The sequence below is a fragment of the Nilaparvata lugens genome, chromosome 2 (genome assembly GCF_014356525.2).
Source record: "Nilaparvata lugens isolate BPH chromosome 2, ASM1435652v1, whole genome shotgun sequence".
In the NCBI taxonomy this organism is placed as follows: domain Eukaryota; kingdom Metazoa; phylum Arthropoda; class Insecta; order Hemiptera; family Delphacidae; genus Nilaparvata; species Nilaparvata lugens.
Genome location: NC_052505.1, coordinates 5,213,268 through 5,240,100, shown reverse-complemented (window position 1 = coordinate 5,240,100; position 26,833 = coordinate 5,213,268). Strand labels below are relative to the sequence as shown.

The following is a 26,833-nucleotide window of genomic DNA, read 5'->3' as shown; positions in this document are numbered from 1 at the left end:
CCCCTGGAAAAACTAGAGAAAAATCTCTTCTTTCCAATTGACCTGAGAAATTAATTCCACTTTTTTAAATTCAAAAAGAAATAGCCTATATAGATTACACTACAACCAATATGTAAGTGGAAATTATCAATTTATTATCAATGGTTCAAATCTGGAACCTGAAAATGCTGTTAATATAGTACTGAAAAGAAATATGTAGAATACACTACATCCAATATGAAAGTGAAAATTATCAATGGTTCAAATCTGGAATATACTGAAAATGCTGTTAATATAGTACTGGATAGAGATACAAGAATCAAAGATTTTTGGTTGAATTAGTTATATGATTTCACAAGCCCTAACCTCCCCCTCAGCAGATTTTTTTCAGAAATTCACATTTCTAGTATTTTTTCATCACGAATTTATCAAGATCGAAAATGAAATTGGTCAAAACAAAAATTATTCTTGTCTCTTACCACGCTAATAATCAGTATTCAAAAAGAATTTCTCATCGCATAATAAACCTCCAGCTCACATAATATACAAATAGCGCTACCTCTGCAGAATAATTGATAGCGGATCATGGATTTTTCCATAATAGATGAGGCGGAGAAGAGCCGTTATTTCACGCTAGAATAGGCGCCACTGACAAAAAATGAAATGAGTAGTCACTCTCATGAATATGCATAAATTGGTCGGTGCAGCGAAGCTCTTCCGTTTGCAATAATTCTATTGGGAGCTCGATCATTTTCCAGGTCCCCTTCTAGAGAGGAAAAGCACAAAAATCAGAACATAAATTCCTGGGGAGCTTCCATCACATCTATAGATAGATAAATAGATAGATTAAATTTGTTTTGTAATAATATTTTGTGCGAAATAAATTAATTTTTGAATTGAATTGAAAATTGAGAATAGCATCCACTGCCCACCAAAACAGGAGGATCTGGAACTTAGAGTCAAAAACTCTAAATGGTCGAAACAAAATAGACACAGCCCACAGTAACAAAAACAGGAAAAGACAAGTAAAAGACACAGGGAGGAAACAATAGTTTACGAGTTTATTCTTGTGTATATATACTTCATTCTCATACAGTATTCTGTATTCTTATACAGTACAGTATTTATACAGGCTACTTATTCTTATAACTTAGGCCTAATTGCAGGTAATCCGTGGTTTGCACTGAGGGAAATTTCGTGTTGTGAAATGCAATCTTCTTTTGTCCAGGAAACATAGGAAAAATAGAAAATAAATATCCGTGGTCTAGTGGATAGAGTGCTTGCTTAGCAACCTAGAAATCCCGGGTTCAAACCCACTGACCCAAAAGTTTTTGAACAGGTCACTCCCGTGTTATCGGATGGACACGTTAATTTGTCAGTCTTGGCTGAAGTATGACAGTCGTAAGGCCCATTGACGGCTTAAATTATATATTCAGGCGAAGTGGAACTTCCGTCAGAGACTCCCCACCAATAAAAGCCATACGAATGTTATTATTAAAGGAAAAATAGAATAATTATTTATTATTTTGTCAAAACTACATGGATAATCTTGTCAAAATATCACGTGCATCATCAGAGTTGCAAATTCTCAAACGAAAAAGAATTTGGTTGGTCTGCAACTTTTATGAGTCGGGCGTGCTACCAATACGCCTCGGATCCACTTGGAAAGAGCTATGTTTGATTAGATTTTTATTGTAACGCAATATTTGAATTACAAATTTGATAAATTTGTTTTGAGTATTGATTTGAAATGAATTGATCGATAGCAATGGGAATAATCCTTCATCTATCTTCGGTATATTCTTTATTAATTATTCATTCATTCATTCATACAATAAGTACATCATCTGAATGATAGTGAGAGAAAAAAATAAGGTAACCTTGTGCTATTCTTCTCTCAAATTTAGATAGGGTTATTCATGTAGAACTGCAATTTGATCAGTTCATTGATTGATAAGTTCATAAAGCGTGTTTTTACTTCCTCTTACATCACGGACCAATCTCCAGAACAAGAACATTGTAACATAACATCATAAGGTGCATACAGATTTACGCGCCGCCAACATGAGCAATTCACTTTTAATCAGCTGGTGCCAAGCTTTTTATATCTGTATCTTACCGTTTCTGTAAAAATACAGATATAGTCAGCTGATTAAAAGTGCATTGCTCATGTTCGCGGCGCGTAAATCTGTACGCACCTGTAAGCATACTTCAAAACTGTGAAGCAGTCTCGATCAACCAATAGTGAAACTACAATTTAATTAGTTCATTGGTTGATAGAGTTGATGAATTTACTATATTTACTATCCCGTACATCCAGAGTTCCAGAACAAGAGTTCCAGTAGCATTACAGTATTGTAACATTCTCTACAACAGTGATCCATTCTTGATCAACCAATATAATTCGTTGACGATTCTCCTTTCCTTGAATAGTTCCGTTTTAAACCTGGGACCTTTTGCATGAGAAAATACAATCTATAGAAATAGAAATATATTTATTAGCCGATAAATACTTGAAATAGTACAGTGGGCCATTTCACATATAAACATCTCAATATAAAAAATAAAGGTTACAACATACCTATAAACATTAATCAATAATTATAACATAACAATTCTCGTAATTACATAAATATATCAGTCAGCTTGGAAGAAATTATTTACAATATCACAAGGGAGATCAAAGAACTCTCCAACACTGTACAGTGGGTTCTCTAAAAGCGTCCTTTTCACTTTTGTTTTGAAAACAGATATACTCAGATTCCTGGAGCACAACGGTAATATATTGAAAGCTCTTATTGATAGAACGTCAGATTGACATTGCAACTTTCTCAATCTTACATAGGGAACATTCAAATAATTACTCTGTCTAGTGTCGTGCCTATGCATTTCTGATCTACACTTCAAAGTATGCAACTCATTTTTTACTTTTATCAGAAGAAGCATAACATACAAACTAAACACTGTCATAATATGTTGTGATTTAAAAAGAGGACGACAATGCGCACAGTAGTCTGAACCAGTCATTATTCTCAGTACTTTTTTGGGTACATTCAAATAATTACTCTGTCTAGTGTCGTGCCTATGCATTTCTGATCTACACTTCAAAGTATGCAACTCATTTTTTACTTTTATCAGAAGAAGCATAACATACAAACTGAACACTGTCATAATATGTTGTGATTTAAAAAGAGGACGACAATGCGCACAGTAGTCTGAACCAATCATTATTCTCAGTACTTTTTTTAGAGTAAAAAAAGTACTTTTTTCTCCACCCCAGAGAATAAACCTGTACATCATTACACTATGAAAAAAATATATAGTCCGAGAGATATTAATTTTATACGGCTCTCTCTCTCTCTCTAAGACAGAAAGGCTTAATGCTCTTTCCTTTACTAGTCATTGCCACTACCTAAAAATGCGTACAGACTTTCGCTCTGCTCCGCAATCGAAAGTCACTCGAGCAGAGCGATTGATGATCGACCGGGGAGCAAGAGTTGAACGCGAGAAGAGCTAATATCTCCCGTAACGTTCATGATCGGAGCGATTGCGGAGCGAGTGCGGAGCGAGTGCGGAGCAAGTGCGGAGTGTGTTGGAGGCGCGTATATCTGTACGAACCTCAACAGCATTCTCATTACGTTTGTGCCAGCATCCAATTATGCGCAGCATGCTTACTCCTCCCCACTACTCTGTCCATGTTACAAACTGTGCAAGGAAATCGGTTTCCCCTCTTCATGTTAGAAGTAATATCTCTCTCACTATCATAATATTTAGTCATCTGTTTAAAATAATTGACCGAACGTAGTGAGGTCTATGTTTTAACTCGGATTTTCTTTTGTCTGTCTGTATGTAACGCGATTACGGCCAAACGCGTTGATAGAATTCGGTGATATTTGTCTGTATGTATACACAAGGTGTTTTGAAATTTCGCATTTTAAGGATAATATGAAAAGAGAAGGAATTCCTTCATACTCTGATATCACTATAAATCATCTTCTTTGAAGATAGGATTAATAGGACTATAGAACATTATCCATAATCAATCAGCTGACAAGTGGAATAACAAACTGACACGCTGGAATAACAATCAGCTGACAAGTGTTTAATTCATTGCATGCATTACACAGATGTCTGGCCGTGTCTTATTTCTACAAGGTAGGGTTTCAATATTCTTTATGCGTGCCCATCAGTATCAATATTCTCACATTTGGAAAACGAATTTAAAAGGTGATTGAAAATAAAATAAAAAATGATTAAATGAACTAAATAAATCTGAAGAAATTATTGATTGAAAAAAATTAATTTTAAAATAGTTGAAATCAGATGGAAAGATTATCACGTAACTGGATAAATTATCATATGGGATACAAATTCAAGCGTGAACTGAGTTTAGATAGAACAATATCGGGGCACCGAGCTTAGCTCGTTATTTTTATCTATTCATAAACAGAACAAAATTCTCTAAAATGATCGTGTTTATATTTTACAGCTGGCTTAAAATACGTCATAAGCATACGTCAGCTTATGAATTTCGGGGATGCGATATTTTGATTCTCCACAGAATCACTTGCTCACTTTTTACTATCCACAGACGACAAAGTCTCAGCTGTTTGAGCCAAGCATGAATTATCCTTTTAATCTCGTTCAGCGAGTTTTCCCAAGGATGAGACTTTTTGTAATCGAATTTTTATATCATAAACCTACTATGCTCCAGATTTCGTGAAAATCGTTAGAGCCGTTTTCAAGATCCGTTGAGCATAAATAAGCAGATATAAAAATAACCAGATAACCAGATATAACAATATAGACAGATATACAGAAATTGCTCGCTCAATAATATAATAGGATATCTGGCCGTGTCTTATTTCTATAAGGTAGGGGCTCAATATGTTTTATGATGCGTGCCCATCAGTATCAATATTCTCACATTTGGAAAACAAATTTCATAAGTGATTGAAAATGAAATAACAAATGATTAAATGAACTAAATAATGCTGAAGAAATTATAATATTATTAAGAAAATTAATTTTAAAGTACTTGAGAAATATTTTTATCAAATGGAAAGATTATCACGGAACTGGATAAATTATCATATGGGATACAAATTCAAACGTGAACTGAGTTTAGTAACTCGAGTGAGTTTTTTATCTTGGACATAACAAATAACAGTATTAAGAGTAAATTATGATTAAACTGTAAATTGTGATTCAACTGAATGAACTAGAACAGGTGACATCAGGTACTTGTGGATGAGAAACTGCGTGAGGTCTACTGTTCACAGAGCTACTAGTAATAATAGAGGAAAGATATAGGAGATAGGATTCTGTGACTAGTCACTGTCCTTTATAAATCTGGTACCGGTATATCCGATGTAATATTGACTGTTCATTCTTGTTTAAAATTATACTTAACTAGCCGTCGGGCTCGCTTCGCTCGCCATATCCGTGTAGCCAGGGGGCTCCGCCCCCTGGACCTCCGACTGGATCGTCCAAAAATGAGATAAGCGGGCTCGCTTCGGTCGCCTGCATGTAGACCTCAGCGGAACCTCTGTACCGAATTCTGGACCCCCGACTGGATTGTCCAAAACTGAGATCGACGGGCTCGCTTCGCTCGCCTGCATGTAGACCTCAGCGGAACCTCTGTACCGAATTTGAATTTTTATTATGTCAATTTGATCTCGAAAAACACCTATTACTATATCGGCGTATCTTTGGCGAAAAAATTTCTCCACCTCAGCTTAACCTGTGTACTGAATTTTTTTAAATATATTTCCATCAATTATTGAAAAAACGCAGAAAAGCTGAACAAACTCTAATTTTGGGCGTATCTTTGGCGTTATTTCAAATTCCTTCTAACTCAACATTATTGCACCCCAGCCGAGCTTCGGTAGTAAATTTGAACATTTTCTGTTCATTTGTTTTCTATAAAGCTGAGAAAGCGCAAAAAACGCTGGAAGATGCAGATTTTGGGCGTATCTTTGGAAATTTTTCCAAATCCGTTCTTATTGCGCCTATAAAGGGCCAACTGATACAGACTAAACGTCTGGCTAAACGGATATGGCGAGCGAAGCGAGCCTGACGGCCAGTAATATAATATTCCCAGGAATAGCTCTGACTGAAGTAGCAGTACCAAATCAATTTTTCCGCGATAAATCAGGACCTCCTGAATAGGTATTTAGGAGGTACTTGATAAATTAATATTTAGGTCCTGGATAAATGCATTCCAATTTTCAAATTGGTGCCAACCTAAAAAGGCAACTCAACTTAATGCCAACCTAACCAAATTTTTAATTTAGTTACCAGAACAACTGTTTCGAAGAGAGGTACTCTCTCTAGATTATAGTTCTATAATAACATATGGTATGGACATTTTTCAATTATAATTAAGAGAATAAGAAGAATATACATGCTTAAAGACGAACTTTAAACCCTTAAAAACCACCCTTAGAGTTAAAATATCGTCAAAGGATTTCTTAGTTCGCCTCTAAAGGGCCAACTGAACATACCTACCAAATTTGAACGTTTTTGGTCCGGTAGATTTTTAGTTCTGCGAGTGAGTGAGTGAGTCAGTCAGTCAGTCAGTCAGTCAGTGAGAGAGTGCCATTTCGCTTTTATATAATTATATAGATTTGCCAAGATTGGTAAGCATATGGGAAGAGTATGCTTATTGAAGATTATAAAAAAATAAATGTAGGAATGTACCATAAATTCGAACATGTAAGAACGACATAACGACGATGCAACGACGAGACAATTCATGAGTATATTTGAATTTTGACAGTAAGAAATTACTTGAATATTAGCTTGTATTCTCTCGTGCAACAGGGGACCAGAAAACTGTCAATGTCAATGACATGACAATGTGTGAGTTTAGGGCTTTCCGCGCGTTCCACACAGCTACGTCAAGCAAGTTCCGACGAGCGGTTTAATGCTGGCTCCACGGAAGGAGAGCATAAATCCACAGACAGGAAAGACGCGAGCCGAGATGAGTTCGGCACAATGGAATAATAATTAACAGCCGTCCGTTGGTAGCAGTAATGTGGGTGACGGTCAATTCACAATATCATGAATTATTACGGCCGACTTGTCTCACACACACGCACACGAACGTTCGAGAGCAGATAACCGCTGAGTTCGCGCGTACACCCACATCAAATATGCGCTAGCATTGATCCTGTAGTGAGGTCCACGTTGTAATGGCAGTGTTTGATTAATATTGGTGTTGCCATACTTGTCTATCATTCGACAAAGCAGATAGCGCTATCGTTTTCTAGCTCCACAAAGATTCCAGATAGTTTTTTAACACAAGTCAACAAAATAACACAATAATGATCATTTATTTTAATTTTTTAATTAATTATTTCCTCATAAATTACAAAATAAATCAATAAAACTATACAATAAACACTTCAATAATCAAATTAATGTACAATACTATCATATTAGTAACCACTTCCTCAAAAGAGCTAGCTCGAGCTTGGAGGAAAAGTTATTGAAGATATTCATTCAATCATTGAAGAATATTTTATTTTCTTCTTCCTTATCTGTTACTCCCATTTATTTTCCAACTGATTCCTACAATAAGACCAGCTTGGGTATCCGGCCTTCACTCATTCTATTCACATGTTGGAACCAATCATTCCTCCTCTCATTTATTTTTACTTTCCTTGCCCTATTACCATAGGTAAGGAAAGTATTGCTTTCCAAAAAAAAATAATGTACCCCAATTTCTAAATTTCTATACGTTTCAAGGTCCCCTGAGTCCCAAAAAGTGGTTTTTGGGTATTGGTCTGTATGTGTGTGTGTGTGTGTGTATGAGTGTATGTGCGTCTGTGTACACGATAACTCATCTCCCAATTAAAGGAATCACTTGAAATTTGGAACTTAAGGTCCTTCCCCTATAAGGATCCGACACGGACAATGTCGATCAAATGCAATTCAAGATGGCGGCTGAATTGGCGAAAATGTTGTCAAAAACAGGGTTTTTCGCGATTTTCTGGAGAACGGCTCCAACGATTTAACTATAACTCGTTTTACAAGTTTTTGACAGGAGGGATTTTGATCAAATTCATACCTGGAATAGTCATTGATAAGCTCTATCAACTGCCACAAGTCCCATATCTGTAAAAATTTCAGGAGCTCCGCCTCATCTATGCAAAGTTTGATTTTAGATATCCAATTATCAGGCTTCAGATACAATTTAAACAAAAAAATTCAAGTGGAAAAGATTGAGCATAAAAATCTCTACAATTAATGTCGTTTAACATTTCCACCTAAAATTAAAAATAAGCTCGAAATTCGAGAAAATGTGATTATTCAATTGCAAACTGTTGATTCTATTAAATCATTCACTATGAAGAGATAGCACACATTTGTGTCTCCAGCGTTATTGTCCAGTCACCAGCTGGCTAAGATCTTAGAATAGAAGACTCTTATGCGAGTGAACACTAGCGTCAGGTGATCAATTTTCATAACGGCAAGGAAAGTAGTGTGAGTGCGCCACACCCGATTTTATCTCTAAATATTGGGGCACCGAGCTTCGCTCGTTTTTTTTATTTATTGATAAATAGAACACAATTCTCTGAAATGATCGTGTTTATATTTCACAGCTGGCTATATGTCATCTTATGAATTTCGGGGTTGCAATATTTTACTATCTTTTTACTTTACTTTTTTACTATCCACAGACGTCGAAAGTCTCAATTTGGATTTTTCACATACTCACTCGCTCACTCACTTTTTTACCATCCACAGCTGTTTCTGCCAAGGATGAATTATCCCTTTAATTTCGTTCAGCGAGTTTTCCCAAGGATGAGACCTAGTGCAATCGAATTTTTATATCATAAACCTACTATGTTCCAAATTTCGTGAAAATCGTTAGAGCCGTTTTCGAGATCCGTTGAACATAAATAACCATATAAACAGATCCAGATATAAAAATATAAACAGATATACATAAATTGCTTGCTTAATATAATGGGATAATAGAATGTAATAATTTAATTTTACATTTATTATAGATGAACACATTTATTATTATGTTCAAAATTCGTGAAAATCGTTAGAGCCGTTTTCGAGATCCGTTGAACATGAATAACCAGATATAAATAAATATAAATTAATAACCAGATATAAAAATACAGAAATTGCTTGCTTAATATAATGGGAATAGGATAGCAGAAATATTCAGCTGAGCTCTGATATCTGTGTTTCTGAAACGGTCTTCTCTACTGAACCCATATTATGTTCTACGAAAAAATGTTTCTTGTTGAATAAAATATAATCGATTATTTCAAACAAGAACGAACAGCTAGAATCACATCGAATATACCGGTATCACCTATCAGCTATCCTCTATACAAAGCAGTGGGAGGAAAGCGAATTTACAACACTGTTCTCCCATATTTCTCCACTGCCATTATAACGTGGACCCCACTACAGCGGTTATGTTGAGCTTGTCACATGTTTACTGACTGTGTGTAAGCACTTTGGCTAACATCGGACTCGAATGCCGCCTCCACTACCGCCTCCACCGCCTCCAATGCTTCAAATGCCGCCTCCACCGCCCCCAAGGCAAAGGTACACTATCAAGGGTCACACGAAAGTGCTAGAACCTACTATGATCCAAATTTCGAGAAAATCGTTAGAGCCGTTTTCGAGATCCGTTAAACATAAATAACCAGATATAAAAATAAACAGATATAAAATAACCAGATACATAATACAGAAATTTCTCGCTTTATATAATAGGATTAGCTTGTTTCCAGTACTTTGAATTTTCAGTACCGTACTATGTATAATATTCTAGACAATCTCTTCCAATGCTGTTTAAAAAGTTTGATGTGATTAATACTCGAGATCCTAATAACAAATATACTTCAATGCTAGACATCCTCTCCTCATGTTGTTGTAGAAAACTGATGTGAGTTAGTACCTCCTCTTCTTAAGACGCCGTTAGCCGGGTAGGGATGCGTTAGCGTCGTAATGGAAGGATGAGACGTCGGCAAGGTCATGCGAAGTTATAAAACTGGCAACAACGTGAAGCCTCCTCTTACAGACTGATATCAGTCGGTCTCACTCACAGTCATTATGTTCAGTGTTCATTATCAGTGTGCCAGAAATTAGTTCTCAGGACCTTCATAGCCTTCGATTCTCTGGGATTAACCTATCTTCACAGGATGCTTCTAATCAAGGTACGTGTTTCCAACGTTCTTTCAATAATTACTTTAGTTTGTATAGAATAAGTTGAACCAATGCAATAATTATCATGGTTTGTATAAAATAAGTTGAGACTTGAAGGAACTGTCTGTGCTGCCTAGTCAAGTTACACACACTTCAATTTTTGGACGTACGATGTTTTGCCGTCCTTACAAATTCTATTAGATTGAACAGATGATGTTTGTCAAGTCCCGTTCAATCTCGTAGAATTCATAAGGATGGCCAAATAAAGTACGAACAAAAATTGGTAACCAATGCAATAATTATTAAAGTTTGTACAAAAAAAGTTGAGACTTGAAGGAACTGTCTGCGCTGCCTAGTCAAGTTACACACACTTCAATTTTTGGACGTACGATATTTTTCCGTCCTTAAAAATTCTATTAGATTGAACAGATGATGTTTGTCAAGTTCCGTTCAATCTCGTAGAATTCATGAGGATGGCCAAATAAAGTACGAACAAAAATTGGTGTGTGTGTGTCTAACTAGCTTTATTGTAGTTACACACACATCGATTTTTGATCGTACGATTTTTACCATCCTTATGAATTCTATAAGATTATACAGATGATGTCATACAGATTATGTTTGTCAAGTAACGTTTAATCTGATAGTATTCATAAAGACGGCAAAGGATCGTACGTCCAAAATCAATGTGTGTGCAACTGACTTATTCATGCGAAAATTCAATAATCTCATACAAGTCCATGTGACAGGATGTATTCAATTCAATTTCAATTCAATTTCAATCCAATTTCAATTCAATTTCAATTCAATTTCAATTCAATTTCAATTCAATTTCAATTCAATTTCAATTCAATTTCAATTCAATTTCAATTCAATTTCAATTCAATTTCAATTCAATTTCAATTCAATTTCAATTCAATTTCATTCAATTTCAATTCATTTCAATTCAATTTCAATTCAATTCAATTCAATTTCAATTCAATTTCAATTCAATTTCAATTCAATTTCAATTCAATTTCAATTCAATTTCAATTCAATTCCAATTCAATTTATTGGCCATATATACAAGATTTATACAATTACAAACTCACATAATAATTGGGTACATCATACAGAAATTCAGAATATACTCTATTCTAGAAATAATAAAGATAAATTAGATATAACATAACTGAAATCCCAGTTGTACACATTTTACCGGCAATAATTGCTAGCAGAGGCCCTGAAATAAAATTGATCAGTTGCGACTTGCAAACTCTGACACCAGACCTGAGCCAGCCAGGTACTCGAAATTATTATTATTACCTACATGTGACAAGCTCAATATAACCAATTTAGTGAGGTCCAAATTATAATGGCAGTTGAGAAAGATAGGCGAACAAACCTACCTTTTCACATCAGCTGTAAATAGATTTTTACTTTCCTTGCCCTATTACCATAGGTAAGGAAAGTATTGCTTTCCGAAAAAAATCAAGGTACCCAATTCACAAATTCCTATACGTTTTAAGGTCCCCTGAGTCCAAAAAAGTGGTTTTTGGGTATTGGTCTGTATCTATGTGTGTGTGTGTTGTGTGTGTGTGTGGTGTGTGTGTGTGTGTGTGTGTGTGTGTGTGTGTGTGTGTTGTGTGTGTGTGTGTGTGTGTGTGTGTGTATGAGTGTATGTGCGTCTGTGTACACGATATCTCATCTCCCAATTAACGGAATGACCTGAAATTTGGAACTTGAGGTCCTTACACTATAAGGATCCGACACGAACAATTTCGATCAAATGCGATTCAAGATGGCAGCTAAAAATGGCAAAAATGTTGTCAAAAACAGGGTTTTTCGCGATTTTTTCGAAAATGGCTCCAACGATTTTGATCAAATTTATACCTAAAATAGTCATTGAATAAGCTATATCAACTGCCACAAGTCCCATATCTATGAAAATTTCAGGAGCTCCGCCCCATCTATGCAAAGTTTGATTTTAGATTTCCAATTATCAGATCTCAGACATAATTTAAACGAAAAATTTCGAGTGGAAAAGATTGAGCATGGAAATCTCTTAATTAATGTCCAGTAACATTTTCACTTAGAATTGAAAATAAGCTTGAAATTTGAGAAAATGTAATTATTCAATAATTGCAAACTGTTGATGCTTTTAAATCATTCACTTTGAAGAGAAAGCAGATCTCGTGTGTATCCAGCGTTATTGAACTGTCACCAGCTGGCTCAGATCTTTGACTTGAATTTCAATTCAATTTCAATTCAATTCCAATTCAATTATTGGCCATATATACAAGATTTATACAATTACAAACTCACATAATAATTGGGTACATCATACAGAAATTCAGAATATACTCTATTCTAGAAATAATAAAGATAAATTAGATATAACATAACTGAAATCCCAGTTGTACACATTTTACCGGCAATAATTGCTAGCAGAGACACGTGTCTGATCGCTAGCAATGAGTTCAGTTCAAATCATTGAAAGATTTTATCTTATTTTTTCTTCTTGACTGAAATATAATCGATTATTTCAAACAAGAACGAACAGCTAGAATCACATCGAATATACCGGTATCACCTATCAGCTATCCTCTATACAAAGCAGTGGGAGGAAAGTGAATTTACAACACTGTTCTCCCATATTTCTCCACTGCCATTATAACGTGGACCCCACTACAGCGGTTATGTTGAGCTTGTCACATGTTTACTGACTGTGTGTAAGCACTTTGGCTAACATCGGACTCAAATGCCGCCTCCACTACCGCCTCCACTGCCTCTACTACCGCCTCCACCGCCTCCAAAGCTTCAAATGCCGCCTCCACCGCCCCCAAGGCAAAGGTACACTATCAAGGGTCACACGAAAGTGCTGGTCTGGTCAAGCTCAGCCACAACTGATAGCAGCCGCCTTATTTGGCATCAGGCAACCGTAACAGATTAAACTGTTTTCCTCTCCACTGGCGATGATGCACTCTCTATATACTACTCTATGCAAACAGGATCAATCACCGTGAACCGGCATATGTATTATTTGTTCTGACAAAACGTTTCGTCCGAATGGTTGTTCATCACTGTGAAGTTGATGCAATCAGCTTATCATCAGCATCCAATATTGGAGGAAATATTTGGATAGTAATGGGATAAAGATAGTTGAAATAATGGAATTTGGAATAACACACGTCTTTTTATTGAATCTTTCTTTTTCAATTAATTCCATTTATTAGTTTAGTCCATCCGGATCAAGAAACGTTTAACAAAACGATTTCAAGCTAATGCAAATAAAATTGAATTTCAAGTCTATTGATAATGAATCAATCTTCATGAAGACATTTCTTATCCAATAAATTTCCATCAGATATATTTTTTCAGCGACAAATTCCTTCTTTCATATTACCTCCTCTTAGGTCATCATCATAGCCATCTTCTTATATGGTGATCTTGTGATCATTATTTCACTCTATTCATTGGATTGAATAAACTCACGCCACTTGCGAATAAAAACAACAGACTTGGCAGGCGAGCAACTAAAAATGGCTGGTGAACGAATACATGTAAGCAGTCGTTAGGTCATGTCAAAGGCCCTGAAATTGATCAGTTGCGACCTGAAAACTCTGACACCAGATACGAGCCAGCCGTGTCACTCGATACTATTATTATTATTGCCCAAGCGAAGTGAGATCTAAGGTTCAAGTCGACGGTTTTGCATTTCTCTTTATTGTTATATGTTTATATTCATGTTTTTATGTTCCGCATTTACTGCGAAACGCAGCAATTGATTTTCATGAAATTTGACAGGTATGTTCCTTTTCAAATTTCGCGTCGACGTACACATACGGTTTTTGAAATTTTGTTCAATTTGGCAACACAGATATATTCTCCACGTCTGAACTTACTTCATACAAATGTATTTCATCAATTCATCGTGATCATGTTCATCCAGTCACTTTCCGTCACTTTCAATAACAGATTGAGATATCTCAAAGTTGTATTCTTGTGTCATTTCGAACTCATGTTCTGCGTTTAATAGTGTTAGATGATAAAAGATTGAGTTATCTCCAAGTCTAGAGTTGTATTCTTGTGTCATTTCGAACTCATGTTCTGCGTTTAATAGTGTTAGATGATAAAAGATTGAGTTATCTCCAAGTCTAGAGTTGTATTCTTGTGTCATTTCGAACTCATGTTCTGCGTTTAATAGTGTTAGATGATAAAAGATTGAGTTATCTCCAAGTCTAGAGTTGTATTCTTGTGTCATTTCGAACTCATGTACTGCGTTTAATAGTGTTAAATGATAAAAGATTGAGTTATCTCAAAGTCTAGAGTTGTATTCTTGTGTCATTTTGAACTCATGTTCTGCGTTTAATAGTGTTAAATGATAAAAGATTGAGTTATCTCAAAGTCTAGAGTTGTATTCTTGTGTCATTTCGAACTCATGTTCTGCGTTTAATAGTGTTAAATGATAAAAGATTGAGTTATCTCAAAGTCTAGAGTTGTATTCTTGTGTCATTTTGAACTCATGTTCTGCGTTTAATAGTGTTAAATGATAAAAGATTGAGTTAACTCAAAGTCTAGAGTTGTATTCTTGTGTCATTTTGAACTCATGTTCTGCGTTTAATAGTGTTAAATGATAAAAGATTGAGTTATCTCCAAGTCTAGAGTTGTATTCTTGTGTCATTTTGAACTCATGTTCTGCGTTTGATAGTGTTAAATGATACACTGAACATTTTAAGAATTATTCTTCTGGAGCATATCCGTGACCGAATTTTGGCAATCTTTCTGGCAATTAGAACGTTGACAGCTGCTCTAAAAAGTTCCGGGGTTGACACTGCAAACAATGTTCTCAAATACTTCAACCAGGAAATTCACCTCCTACCAACACTCCTTCTACCAACAACTTTACCTTGTAGTACACATTCTAGCTTACTGATATTCAGTTCTATTTCTCATAATAGCATATTATTAGAACTACATATTACATAACTATTAGAATGACTATTGAAGAACCTGTTTCCTTGAAAAAAAATCAGTCCCTAACTGTCCCCTGACAGTCTTTTCCTTGAAAAACAATCAGTCCCTGACACCTCTCACATCGCAACACAAACAAAAATTTTCATAATTTGCTGGTTTTGTAGAGAAATTCAACTTTATATCCACTACGCAGGCCTAACCTAGAAATAGATTGTTTTTCTCGAGAGAACACAGGCCTTTAGGTCATGCTTCAGCTTATATCACGCTGCTTCAATTGTTACACTTCAGATGAAATAAAATATGAGAGAGATATTGTCAGTTCCACATGATTTATTTCAGCCAAACTAGAGTTTCAACTCACTCAAGGTATCATCATCAATGATCTTCCATGGTTAGAACTGACAACATCTCTCTCATTCCACCTTAATATGGAGAAATTCTACAACATCTCTGTTCATAGTATGAATTTTCTCACCTCCGCAGTGAGATAAAGGGTTCACGAAATGGAAATAGCATTGGTATATTGGTATGGCATCAGTCATTAGTGATAGAGGGCATGAAGATGGCATCGGTATAGAATCAATCATAAGTGATAGAGGGCATGAAGATGGCATCGGTATAGAATCAATCATAAGTGATAGAGGGCCGTTGCAGTGCTCTTTTAGGTATCTGATAGCAGTTCAACGTTGGAATAATTTTTTACTCCTGCACTGGGATAAAGGGTTCACGAAACCCTTTATGATGGTATCGGTATACCATCAGTCATAAGTGATCAAGAGCAGTGTTCCTTTAGGTCTCAGTTCAACAAGGGAATAAGGCCTTTAATGAGCCAGCAATCCAGCCAACCCCTCTGTTGCAAATTGGTCTGATGTATCGGCTCATTAGGAGCTGCTCGCCGCTTGCACTCAACTGCGGGACAAATGCGATTTATTTCTAGGTCCGCCTGCAATTTGAATTATTCAACATCGTTCCCTTTTGACTCCGTTACACGCCGTGAACAAACGAGCATGGCTGTTCGAGCACCAAACAATTCGTCCAACAGATCGGTAGAACAATTTGTTCAACAGAACGGCAAGAATAATTGTTGAGCCAACTTGATTCTCTGCTGAACGGTGTCCTGAAACGCCTTTTGTGAGCAAACATTTGTTATTTAGGGTCAGATCCTGTCTCCTGTGAATCAATCTTATTATGTTGTTAGTTTAAGACACTAAAACAATTCGTCCAACAGAATAATTGTTGAGCCAACTTGATTCTCTGCTCATCGGTGTACTGGAACGCCTCTTCCAGGCAAAAACGTTTCTCTAGGGTCTGATCTTGTCTCCTGTTAATCAATCTTTACTTCTCATGTTTTTAGTTTAAGACACTAGAACAAATCGGCCAACAGAATAATTGTTGAGCCAACTTGAGTCTCTGCTCATCGGTGTACTGGAACGCCTCTTCTAGGCAAAAACGTTTCTCTAGGGTCTGATCTTGTCTCCTGTTAATCAATCTTTACTTCTCATGTTTTTAGTTTAAGACACTAAAACAATTTGTCCAACAGAATGATTATTTTTTAACCAACTTGATTCTCTGCTCAACTATGTACTGAAACGCCACTTGTTAGCAAACAACTGTTCTCTAGGGTCAGATCTTGTCTCCTGTTAATCAATCTTTACTTCTCATGTTTTTAGTTTAAGACACTAGAACAAATCGGCCAACAGAATAATTGTTGAGCCAACTTGATTCTCTGCTCATCGGTGTACTGAAACGCCTCTTGTGGGCAAACATTTGTTCTATAGGGTCAGATCTTGTCTCCTGTTAATCAATCTTTACTTCTCATGTTTTTAGTTTAAGACACTAGAACAAATCGGCCAACAGAATAATTATTGTTGAGCCAACTTGATTCTCTACTCAACTGTGTACTGAAACGCCACTTGTTAGCAAACATTTGTTCTATAGGGTCAGATCTTGTCTCCTGTGAATCAATCCTTCTCTTTCAAAGACATGTTCTTCAACTGCAAAAAACTATTACTTCATAGAAATGTGACAATCTCTAGTGAGAATCAATCAATCAAATCAATCAATCAAGATTCTTCTTTATTCCACAATACAGCAAGTACAAAAATGATAAATAATATTAAATATAAAATACAAATTATTAAGTACTTAGATTAGGGTTTCATATTATACATTATGGAATGAGCCTACATGGACACTGTGGCCTGTGCGTAGACTCGAGTTGGTATTTCAAGTAGAGTGAATCTTATGAAGGGGAAGAAGAAGGAGAGCCTAAATGGTTTTAATAGATGAGGGTAATATCATTCAAATGATTGTCATAGTTTCGTATTGTAGAAAGTCATTCTATATTGTTATGTCCGTCTGTAACGTATATAGCCAGTCTGTATGGTAAAGTCAGTCGGTATTGATATAGAGTCAGTAGAAGTCATGTTAATTGTGAAGTCAGGTGAGTCCGCCGCCCGCCAAGACCAGAGCCACAGCCTCCTCATCACTTATTTCAAACAACCAATTATTCAATCTTTTTTTGAAAATTGCAAGACTTGCAGCTGAAAAAATGTTATTTTGCGGAAATAATCTCTTGAGATTACGATATATTACAATCATTTTACAATTTGGAAAACTGTTTTCACGTGTGAGATGTGACTCGTATGATGTTGAATAAAAAGTTATCAAGAGCTATGGAAAATATCTATCCACTTTAACTTCTGTGTCATAGATCAACTATTACGTTACTATCAGGCTAGCTACACATGAAATGTGTACAGTACTATTAGGCTGCTTGATAGAAATGTGACAAACTCTTGTGAGAATCATCTCACGTTTTAGAAAACTGTGTTCACATGTGACTCGTAGGATGTTGAATGAAAACTTATCAAGATCTATGGAAAATATCTATCTACTTGAACTTCTGTGTCATAGAACAACTATTACTTTATTAGGCTAGCTACACACACATCGATTTTTGTTCGTACGATTTTATGCCGGCCATACAAATTCTATTTGATTAAACAGATGATTTCAAACAGATGATGTTTGTCAAGTTTCATTTGATCTGGTAGAATTCATTGGGACGCCAAAATATCGTACGAACAAGGATCGATGTGTGTGTGCGGGGCTCAACTGTTTTAAGTTTTGAAAACTTGTTTCAGACTACATTAATATGAGATGTGATTCGTATGATTTTGATTAAAAGCTATTAGATGAAACAGATGCAAGAGCTGTAGAAAATAGCTATTTAGTTGCAATTCCGTGTCATAGTTCATCTATCACTTCACCAATCAGGGTACGAACAGAGATTGCTCTGAAATTTAAAAGGGTTATTGATGTAATTCGATCGATGCAATACAATTACATCGATGTAATTGATTTCAGTTTATCTGCTTTTGGATCGACCTTCATGTAGACGTGCGTACAGATATACGCGCCGCGAACATGAGCAATTCACTTTTTATCAGCTGACTATATCTGTATTTTCACAGTGAACTCTTTCCCACTTCGGTCTTTGTTTAGAGTGAGTTTCGAACTCCCTCACTCTATACGGTATTTTGCCCGGCGCCAATCAATTACTATGAATTGATGAAATTAAACTAATAAAATTGAATTGATTTGAATTGATAAAATTAATTACTTTACTGTAACTTCACTCACTGTGTGGATACTTATATTTCACTCACTGAACTAATAATAGTATTGAAGAAAAAGATAAAGATAGATAGATCAGGGTCGTGTGTAAGGGAATGTACGAAGTGAAAGGCAAAACAAAGGTTAATTATGAATTTATTATTGAACTTTAAATTTATATGAATTTATAAAAAAATTGATCAAAAATATAGTAATGATTAGATATAAATACAAGATGATTAAGTTTTTGAAAGTACAACAGTTCAAGATTAATTTTAAACAACAAAATTTAACAAACAGTTCTTATTTTAACAGGTTACTTGAAAAATAAGTAATAAAATCAAAATATTGAACACCTCTAGTTAAAAATACGATTATAGTCAAAAATAAAAGAATTGATAAATTTTAAAGAATGAATATGATTAGGGGAGCCTTGCTCTAAGAAACTATTATTTGTGCTTGGAAGAAAATTTCAACTGTAAGCTTCAAGAAGTTAATTAAAACTGTATCTACAGATTTGTATTTAGAAGAGCTAAATAATTAAATTTGCTGTTTACTTGATGCTATGTATTTGATATAGTTATTTGGGCTTTTTAGGGTGGGGTGGTGTGGATTTTAAATGAGAAAAATTGAAAATTCTAAATACAATCTTTACCTGGCTCAGTCAATTCCCTATAGGATAATTGAAGTCTGAGACCAAAAACTCACTCCTACACTGAACACTCTCCAAAATCAAAGAGACTCACAGCAACTCAACTGCCACTAACTGCCACTAACTGCAACTCAAATGCAACTAACTTGCAAGACAGGGTCTGCCTGCATATATACTAGCACCACGATTTTCCACCCCTCATCACCCTTCGCCCTCTAGCTCCGCCTACCCTTAAACTCATCAGCTAATATTATGCTTACAAATTGAATTCAAATATCAATTTGAATTCACTATAATGTTTATTATGTTAAATCATTTTAAACTATGGCTCCCCTTCATTATTAAAACAAATGATATCATATATTTTATCAATATTTAAACTCTGAAGTTTGGATACTGACAATTGAATGCATTGATTTGATTAATACAGTAGGCTAATCAATCTTATAAATCTAATATAGCAAATATTTCAATAATAAATACATGAAATGAACAAAATACAATGTCATACAGTAATCATTACAATCGAGTTGAATAAATCAAATTAATAAGATACCAATCAATTACTACTTAATTAATTAAGCAGGTTTCTTATACTCATTGTCAACCTGTTTCAACAAATAACAGAAATCTACAATTTTTAAATTTTAGGAGAGCACGTGGTCGCCATATGTGGCTCAAAACCCCCCTCTCAAGAGCAAATACTAAATGAAACATGAGTTTAGTCTTTGCGATATTAACACTAAAAGGATGGTTATTAAGAGTAAACTAAGTGATGAAATTAATGTTCTCACACTTCAGACACCACAACATGAGTTCATATGGATGGTCTAGAAGTTTGAAGATCACTGTAGTTCTCCATCGCGGTACAACCAGATCATTGGATGCTGCATGTTACGTTGAATTCTGACTGGCCGTTACCCTAGTGACTCGTAAGCTGATGATGTCCACCACGTCCGCTGCTCCACTTTTTTTTTTCCTTCGTTTCTATCTTTCCTCATCATACTGTACCGTACAATTAATACTACGAACTATACATATTTACAGTTGAGTTTTTCAGCATGGTGCATCCTTCACACAATAAGGCTACTCAATCCACCCCTTGTGTGAATTCCGCACAATGCTTACTGGCTTGTTTACTCTGTGAACAATACATTCTCCATCTCACTCCTTCGCATGTCTCTCGCTCATCTCGCAGGTGTTACCACTTTCTCTTTCTACTCTAGCCCTTACACTTTCATTTTGTCGTTCTTGTGAGTCATTTGTTGTCCTTCTCCCTTCATTGTTTATTGATTGTTCACAGGCTACTGTCCATTTTCTAATTGGTCGATTATGATTTCTTCAATACTATCTTGATACCTCTAATGCTATTTATTTACATTATTCAGTCTATTTACAGTTCCACAGTCCAGAATCATTCCAGGTAGTAATTAGTTAATGAGTTGATTATTATCTTCCATATTTTTCTTCACTCTCCTCCAGTTATCATCTGGAGATGACCCTCTTTGTCGGTAGTCATTCTGTCCTCCTCTATTCCAGTTTGTATTCCGTTGGAAGGTGTTTCCATTATCATCAGCCTTACTTCTCTGCGAGTAGTTCTCATGATTGATTGCTCTCCTTGATCCGAAATTATCATTTCCATATCGTCTTCTCTTCATTTGTGGATTCCTTTCTTCAAACTGTTGACTCTGTTTTTCTTCTTTTTCTCCTGCTGGACTCGGCTGATAATCATTACGACGATCACCTCCATGAAAATTCGAATCGTATCTTCTACCTCCTCTGCCTCCATTGTTGAAATGATTGTTATCCCGAAGCTGCTGTCCGTTACCGATGTTAACAGTCTCCCTTCTCTTCATTGACGGACTTTTTCGTTCCTCTCTTTGAACCGAAATCTTCTCCTCCTTAAATTCTCGCTTCTCCCTTAATTCATTCTTTTCAACATCGATATTTTGCAAGCTCCATTCTTCCAATAGTTTTTCCATCTCGGGCACTGTCTTAACATTCCTATTGAATCTAGCTGTTTCTAGTCCAGTTCCATAGTGTTTGACTAGTTTTATTATGATTTCTTCATCCGAGAGTGCTGGTGTCAAATTCCTTGCAATGAGCATCTGCTTTATGAAGTACTCACTTGCGTTTAACTTCCTCCCTCTAATAAATTTTCCGGTTCTCAATCTCTCTCGCACTGAATCTTGAATGTGTTGGCTCCAGAATTTATTAGTGAAACGCTCCTCAAATTGTTCTAGAGAGTCAATGCTAGCCTGAATGATCATCCACCATGCTGAGTGTTGACTATCAAATGACTTCTCAATGATGCTCGATTGCTCACTCCAGTTAATTTTCCCACTACGCCGCAAATACTCTTTCAACTTAATCAAAAATTGCATAGGATTCTCCAGATATTTCTCAAATTTTGGCACTTCATCCAATCCCCTACAGCTGGTGTTGACGATAATCGGTTGTGTCCTGGCCTTCTCGAATTCCGTTTTCATCCTCTCCTTCTCTCTGTGAAATTCCGCGAGCTGCTCCTCAAATCTTTTAAAGGCTGCATTATCCATTCCACCTGATTTCTCTGATAGCTCCTTTCTCACCGATGCGATCTCTGTTGAAAGTCTCTTATCTATTCTCTCGACGTTTTTCTCAACTGCTGTTATTTTCATTGCTATCTCACCACAAATCTCTTTAGTTTTTTCCTCCATTTTCTTCTCAAATCTTCTCTCCAGCTGTTCTACATTGCTACTTAACCTTTCTAACTTTTCGTTCATTTCTTTCTTATTCTCTTCCAATTTCTTACTGTTTTCTTCCAATTTCTTATTGTTTTCTTCCAATTTCTCACTGTTTTCTTCCAATTTCTTACTGTTTTCTTCGAATTGCTTGCTCATACTTGTCCGGCTTTCTTCGAAACTGGCACCCATATCTTCCCTCATACTTGTTAATAAGTTGAAAATCTTGTCCATTTCTTTCCCTGATAGTCCTACTCTACAGCTTTTTCCACTTGGAATTTGTTCTTGATCGTCGTGAGAGTCACCAGGTTGATTTAATGCGTCAGAATTCGGTAACATCTCCGGTGAATATTGCTCGTGACTCTCAATGGTATTGTCTGTGCTGCCCTCACTGCTTTCGAAATGTGTTGTGGTGCTCTCATTTGTTGCCATTGTGTCTGATTGAAGTGTGTTCACAACCCTATTTCTAAGAAAATATCCTGACATAGGTAACCTATACTTCGATCCTATTACTAATCCTACCTATCACGAAGCTCATACATGACCCAAATAATGTTCATACAGAAGATTAAAATACTGTTTAATAAACTACACCCACAAATAAAAAATTCAAAATTAGATTTCTATGATGCTTGACTGGATAAAACAATATACAAAAGATATAAATGATACTATACTCAGGGCTTCCTATTCTCTATTTCTATACTCAATTCTACTAATATAACCCAAAATTATATTCACAAGAATAATATCAACTTTCCTATAACCAATATGAAAATCTACATTGAGCGCACCAAATACGAATTCAAAAATTGATATACAAAATAATCAAGTGAATAGGTTAAACACTGAGAATTTGAAGAATTTAAACGGATAACTTTCCCACCTGGCAATACTAATAATAATAATAATCACACTTCTGTAGCACACTCAATAAGAATTTCACACAAATGGAGGTGATTATATTATATACCAATTCACTATTATGCACTTTCACTTGATACACTTCAGCAGATTAACTTAGAATCTGGCCCCTAGTTGCGGCGACATTTTGAACTCTTTCCCACTTCGGTCTTTGTTTAGAGTGAGTTTCGAACTCCCTCACTCTATACGGTATTTTGCCCGGCGCCAATCAATTACTATGAATTGATGAAATTAAACTAATAAAATTGAATTGATTTGAATTGATAAAATTAATTACTTTACTGTAACTTCACTCACTGTGTGGATACTTATATTTCACTCACTGAACTAATAATAGTATTGAAGAAAAAGATAAAGATCAGGGTCGTGTGTAAGGGAATGTACGAAGTGAAAGGCAAAACAAAGGTTAATTATGAATTTATTATTGAACTTTAAATTTATATGAATTTATAAAAAATTGATCAAAAATATAGTAATGATTAGATATAAATACAAGATGATTAAGTTTTTGAAAGTACAACAGTTCAAGATTAATTTTAAACAACAAAATTTAACAAACAGTTCTTATTTTAACAGGTTACTTGAAAAATAAGTAATAAAATCAAAATATTGAACACCTCTAGTTAAAAATACGATTATAGTCAAAAATAAAAGAATTGATAAATTTTAAAGAATGAATATGATTAGGGGAGCCTTGCTCTAAGAAACTATTATTTGTGCTTGGAAGAAAATTTCAACTGTAAGCTTCAAGAAGTTAATTAAAACTGTATCTACAGATTTGTATTTAGAAGAGCTAAATAATTAAATTTGCTGTTTACTTTGATGCTATGTAATTTGATATAGTTATTTGGGCTTTTTAGGGTGGGGTGGTGTGGATTTTAAATGAGAAAAATTGAAAATTCTAAATACAATCTTTACCTGGCTCAGTCAATTCCCTATAGGATAATTGAAGTCTGAGACCAAAAACTCACTCCTACACTGAACACTCTCCAAAATCAAAGAGACTCACAGCAACTCAACTGCCACTAACTGCCACTAACTGCAACTCAAATGCAACTAACTTGCAAGACAGGGTCTGCCTGCATATATACTAGCACCACGATTTTCCACCCCTCATCACCCTTCGCCCTCTAGCTCCGCCTACCCTCAAACTCATCAGCTAATATTATGCTTACAAATTGAATTCAAATATCAATTTGAATTCACTATAATGTTTATTATGTTAAATCATTTTAAACTATGGCTCCCCTTCATTATTAAAACAAATGATATCATATATTTTATCAATATTTAAACTCTGAAGTTTGGATACTGACAATTGAATGCATTGATTTGATTAATACAGTAGGCTAATCAATCTTATAAATCTAATATAGCAAATATTTCAATAATAAATACATGAAATGAACAAAATACAATGTCATACAGTAATCATTACAATCGAGTTGAATAAATCAAATTAATAAGATACCAATCAATTACTACTTAATTAATTAAGCAGGTTTCTTATACTCATTGTCAACCTGTTTCAATCAAATATACCTAATTTATTCTATTTACAAATTTGTCCTTAGCCTATGAATTCGGATTCAACTAACTTAATTAGCTTATAATAATTATTAAATTATAATTTATTATATAACATTATATTTGTTGAATACTTTATACATATAGCCTAATCTACTTCATGACCTAATTTATAAATACATTTACTCATGTTTATCGTTTTATGTGATCACCATTCAAATAACTGATCATCAAATAATATTGCCTCAATAATATTCATATGCTGACCACGTGGTAAAATTGTAGCATGTGCTAACCACGTGGTTACATTGAAAACTACATAGCTATATCTACTTCTCTCCTACCTATATATCTATATCGCTATTCACAATCTTCATTTACCTGCCATCAACTTATGCTATAGATATATACAAGGGTTGACACAAAGCACAGTGGGCCATGTGGTTTCTATAGTAAACGTGTCTGTGACTGACATTTGAATACTGTTACGTTTCTATGAAGGAATGATTTTGTCTCAAACTACTTTGAAAAGAATAATAACCCCAGTCATCTGGCTAGGTAAGCTATTCAAATGCGTTCTCAATAGTTTTGAGAAACGGTTCTTCTTATTATTCTAGCTCTTCGAGCGTTCATATTCTTAAATACAATATGTTCAGAGCACATGTTGCAACAAATAACAGAAATCTACAATTTTTAAATTTTAGGAGAGCACGTGGTCGCCATATGTGGCTCAACAGAAACGGTAAGATACAGATATAAAAAGCTTGGCATCATCTCTTGCTTTACAATGAGTTTGTGTTAAGGTGCGTACAGATTCACGTGCCGCGAACATGAGCAATTCACTTTTAATCAGCTGACTATATCTGTATTTTTACAGAAATGGTAAGATACAGATATAAAAAGCTTGGCATCAGCTGATTTAAAGTGAATTGCTCATGTTCGCGGCGCGTGAATCTGTGCGCACCTTAACACAAACTCATTGTAAAGCAAGAGAGTGAACACATCGGTTAAGTCTTGATCGTGTTTCAGCCCAATGACATCCAAATGTTTTCATGTTTGCCTGCTGATTAGTAACATCGATCTAAACTGAAAGCTAAACCACGACCTGCCCGTTCTGTTTGTACCTTGAGAGTTGCTTTAATATTTAGTAGTTTTATTTAATATCGATAAGATAACGTTATTGCTACAATCAAAAGATATCCGTGTTCAACTAATCAATCAGAGGATATTGCAATAATAATATCAGAGGATATAGACCAATAGTCTATGTGGGGGAATATTTATTTCCTGAAAATATTTATTATTGAATTGTGATGTAAATGTTTTATTGATGTATTTTTTTGATGGAAATAAATTGAATTGAAATTGAATTGCACAATATTTCATACGTGAAATCATGCATGACCAAACTCGAAGATGAGAAACAAAATCTGGAAAGAGCTATAGAAACACGTTGTGACTTGCCTGTAGCTGCTCACACTGAACGCCACCAGCAAGTGCACGCGTTCAGTGTGAGTGTTCCTATCCTATTGCTATTTCTATATAGATTGTGTTTCTCATCTGCGCGCTTGAGCATGCATGACCACGCATGCACTAGCACAAACATGCATCTAATGTGATCCTACCTTTCGATTGTTCTTCGATGCCAAAAATCTGTAAAGATTGGTTGGGCTTTTGAGGGTTGATAAGTGTCTCGTCTTCTTCGTCGTCTTCCTACAAGTAGTGGCCTTAAGTGTCTCGTCTTAATTAGCTATTTCAAGTTTGCTTCAAAGTCAATTTCAAACCAATTGTGACAAAAACCTCAAGTTTGAACTATGTATGCATTCTGCTTCTCTTCCCAAAGTTCCAAGATATTTCCCACGAAGTACAAACACAAAGTAACTACGCTGTAGTGATTAAAGTTCTTGTATGTGAGAAAACTTCATCCAAACTTGGATAAGCGATCCTTAACTAAGTGTTAATTATTGAATTATGCTAATCATCGGTAACATGTTGATCCACAACTAATAACAAACTTTAATCAAAACTATGATCAAATTGAATTGTATGTGATGATTTTGTGGAAAAGAAAAGACTTCCCTTAAAAAATAACTTCACTCATCAATCATATCAAGCTGAAAATGTTGTAAAAGGGTAATACTTATGGTGGAATAAATGTATTTTTCTCAATGAATGAATTAATATATCAATAATTTTACCAAAGAGAAACAATAGCTCGAGTAAATACCCCATGGTATAGGGCGTTTATGTCGCAAATTTTACTGTTATCTCAAGC

At 35.2% G+C, this 26,833-nt stretch overlaps 1 protein-coding gene across 1 annotated transcript in view; it reads left to right on the top strand.

Moving 5' to 3' along the window:
* The first annotated feature begins 10,022 nt into the window (after window positions 1-10,022).
* LOC111064330 (loricrin-like) overlaps window positions 10,023-26,833 on the top strand; it is an 82,314-nt gene continuing 65,503 nt past the window's right edge. The window contains exon 1 of the mRNA XM_039419969.1: window positions 10,023-10,172. Within this exon, the coding sequence (XP_039275903.1) occupies window positions 10,158-10,172 (15 nt within the window). The 5' untranslated portion in view covers window positions 10,023-10,157. The remainder of the gene's footprint in view (window positions 10,173-26,833) is intronic.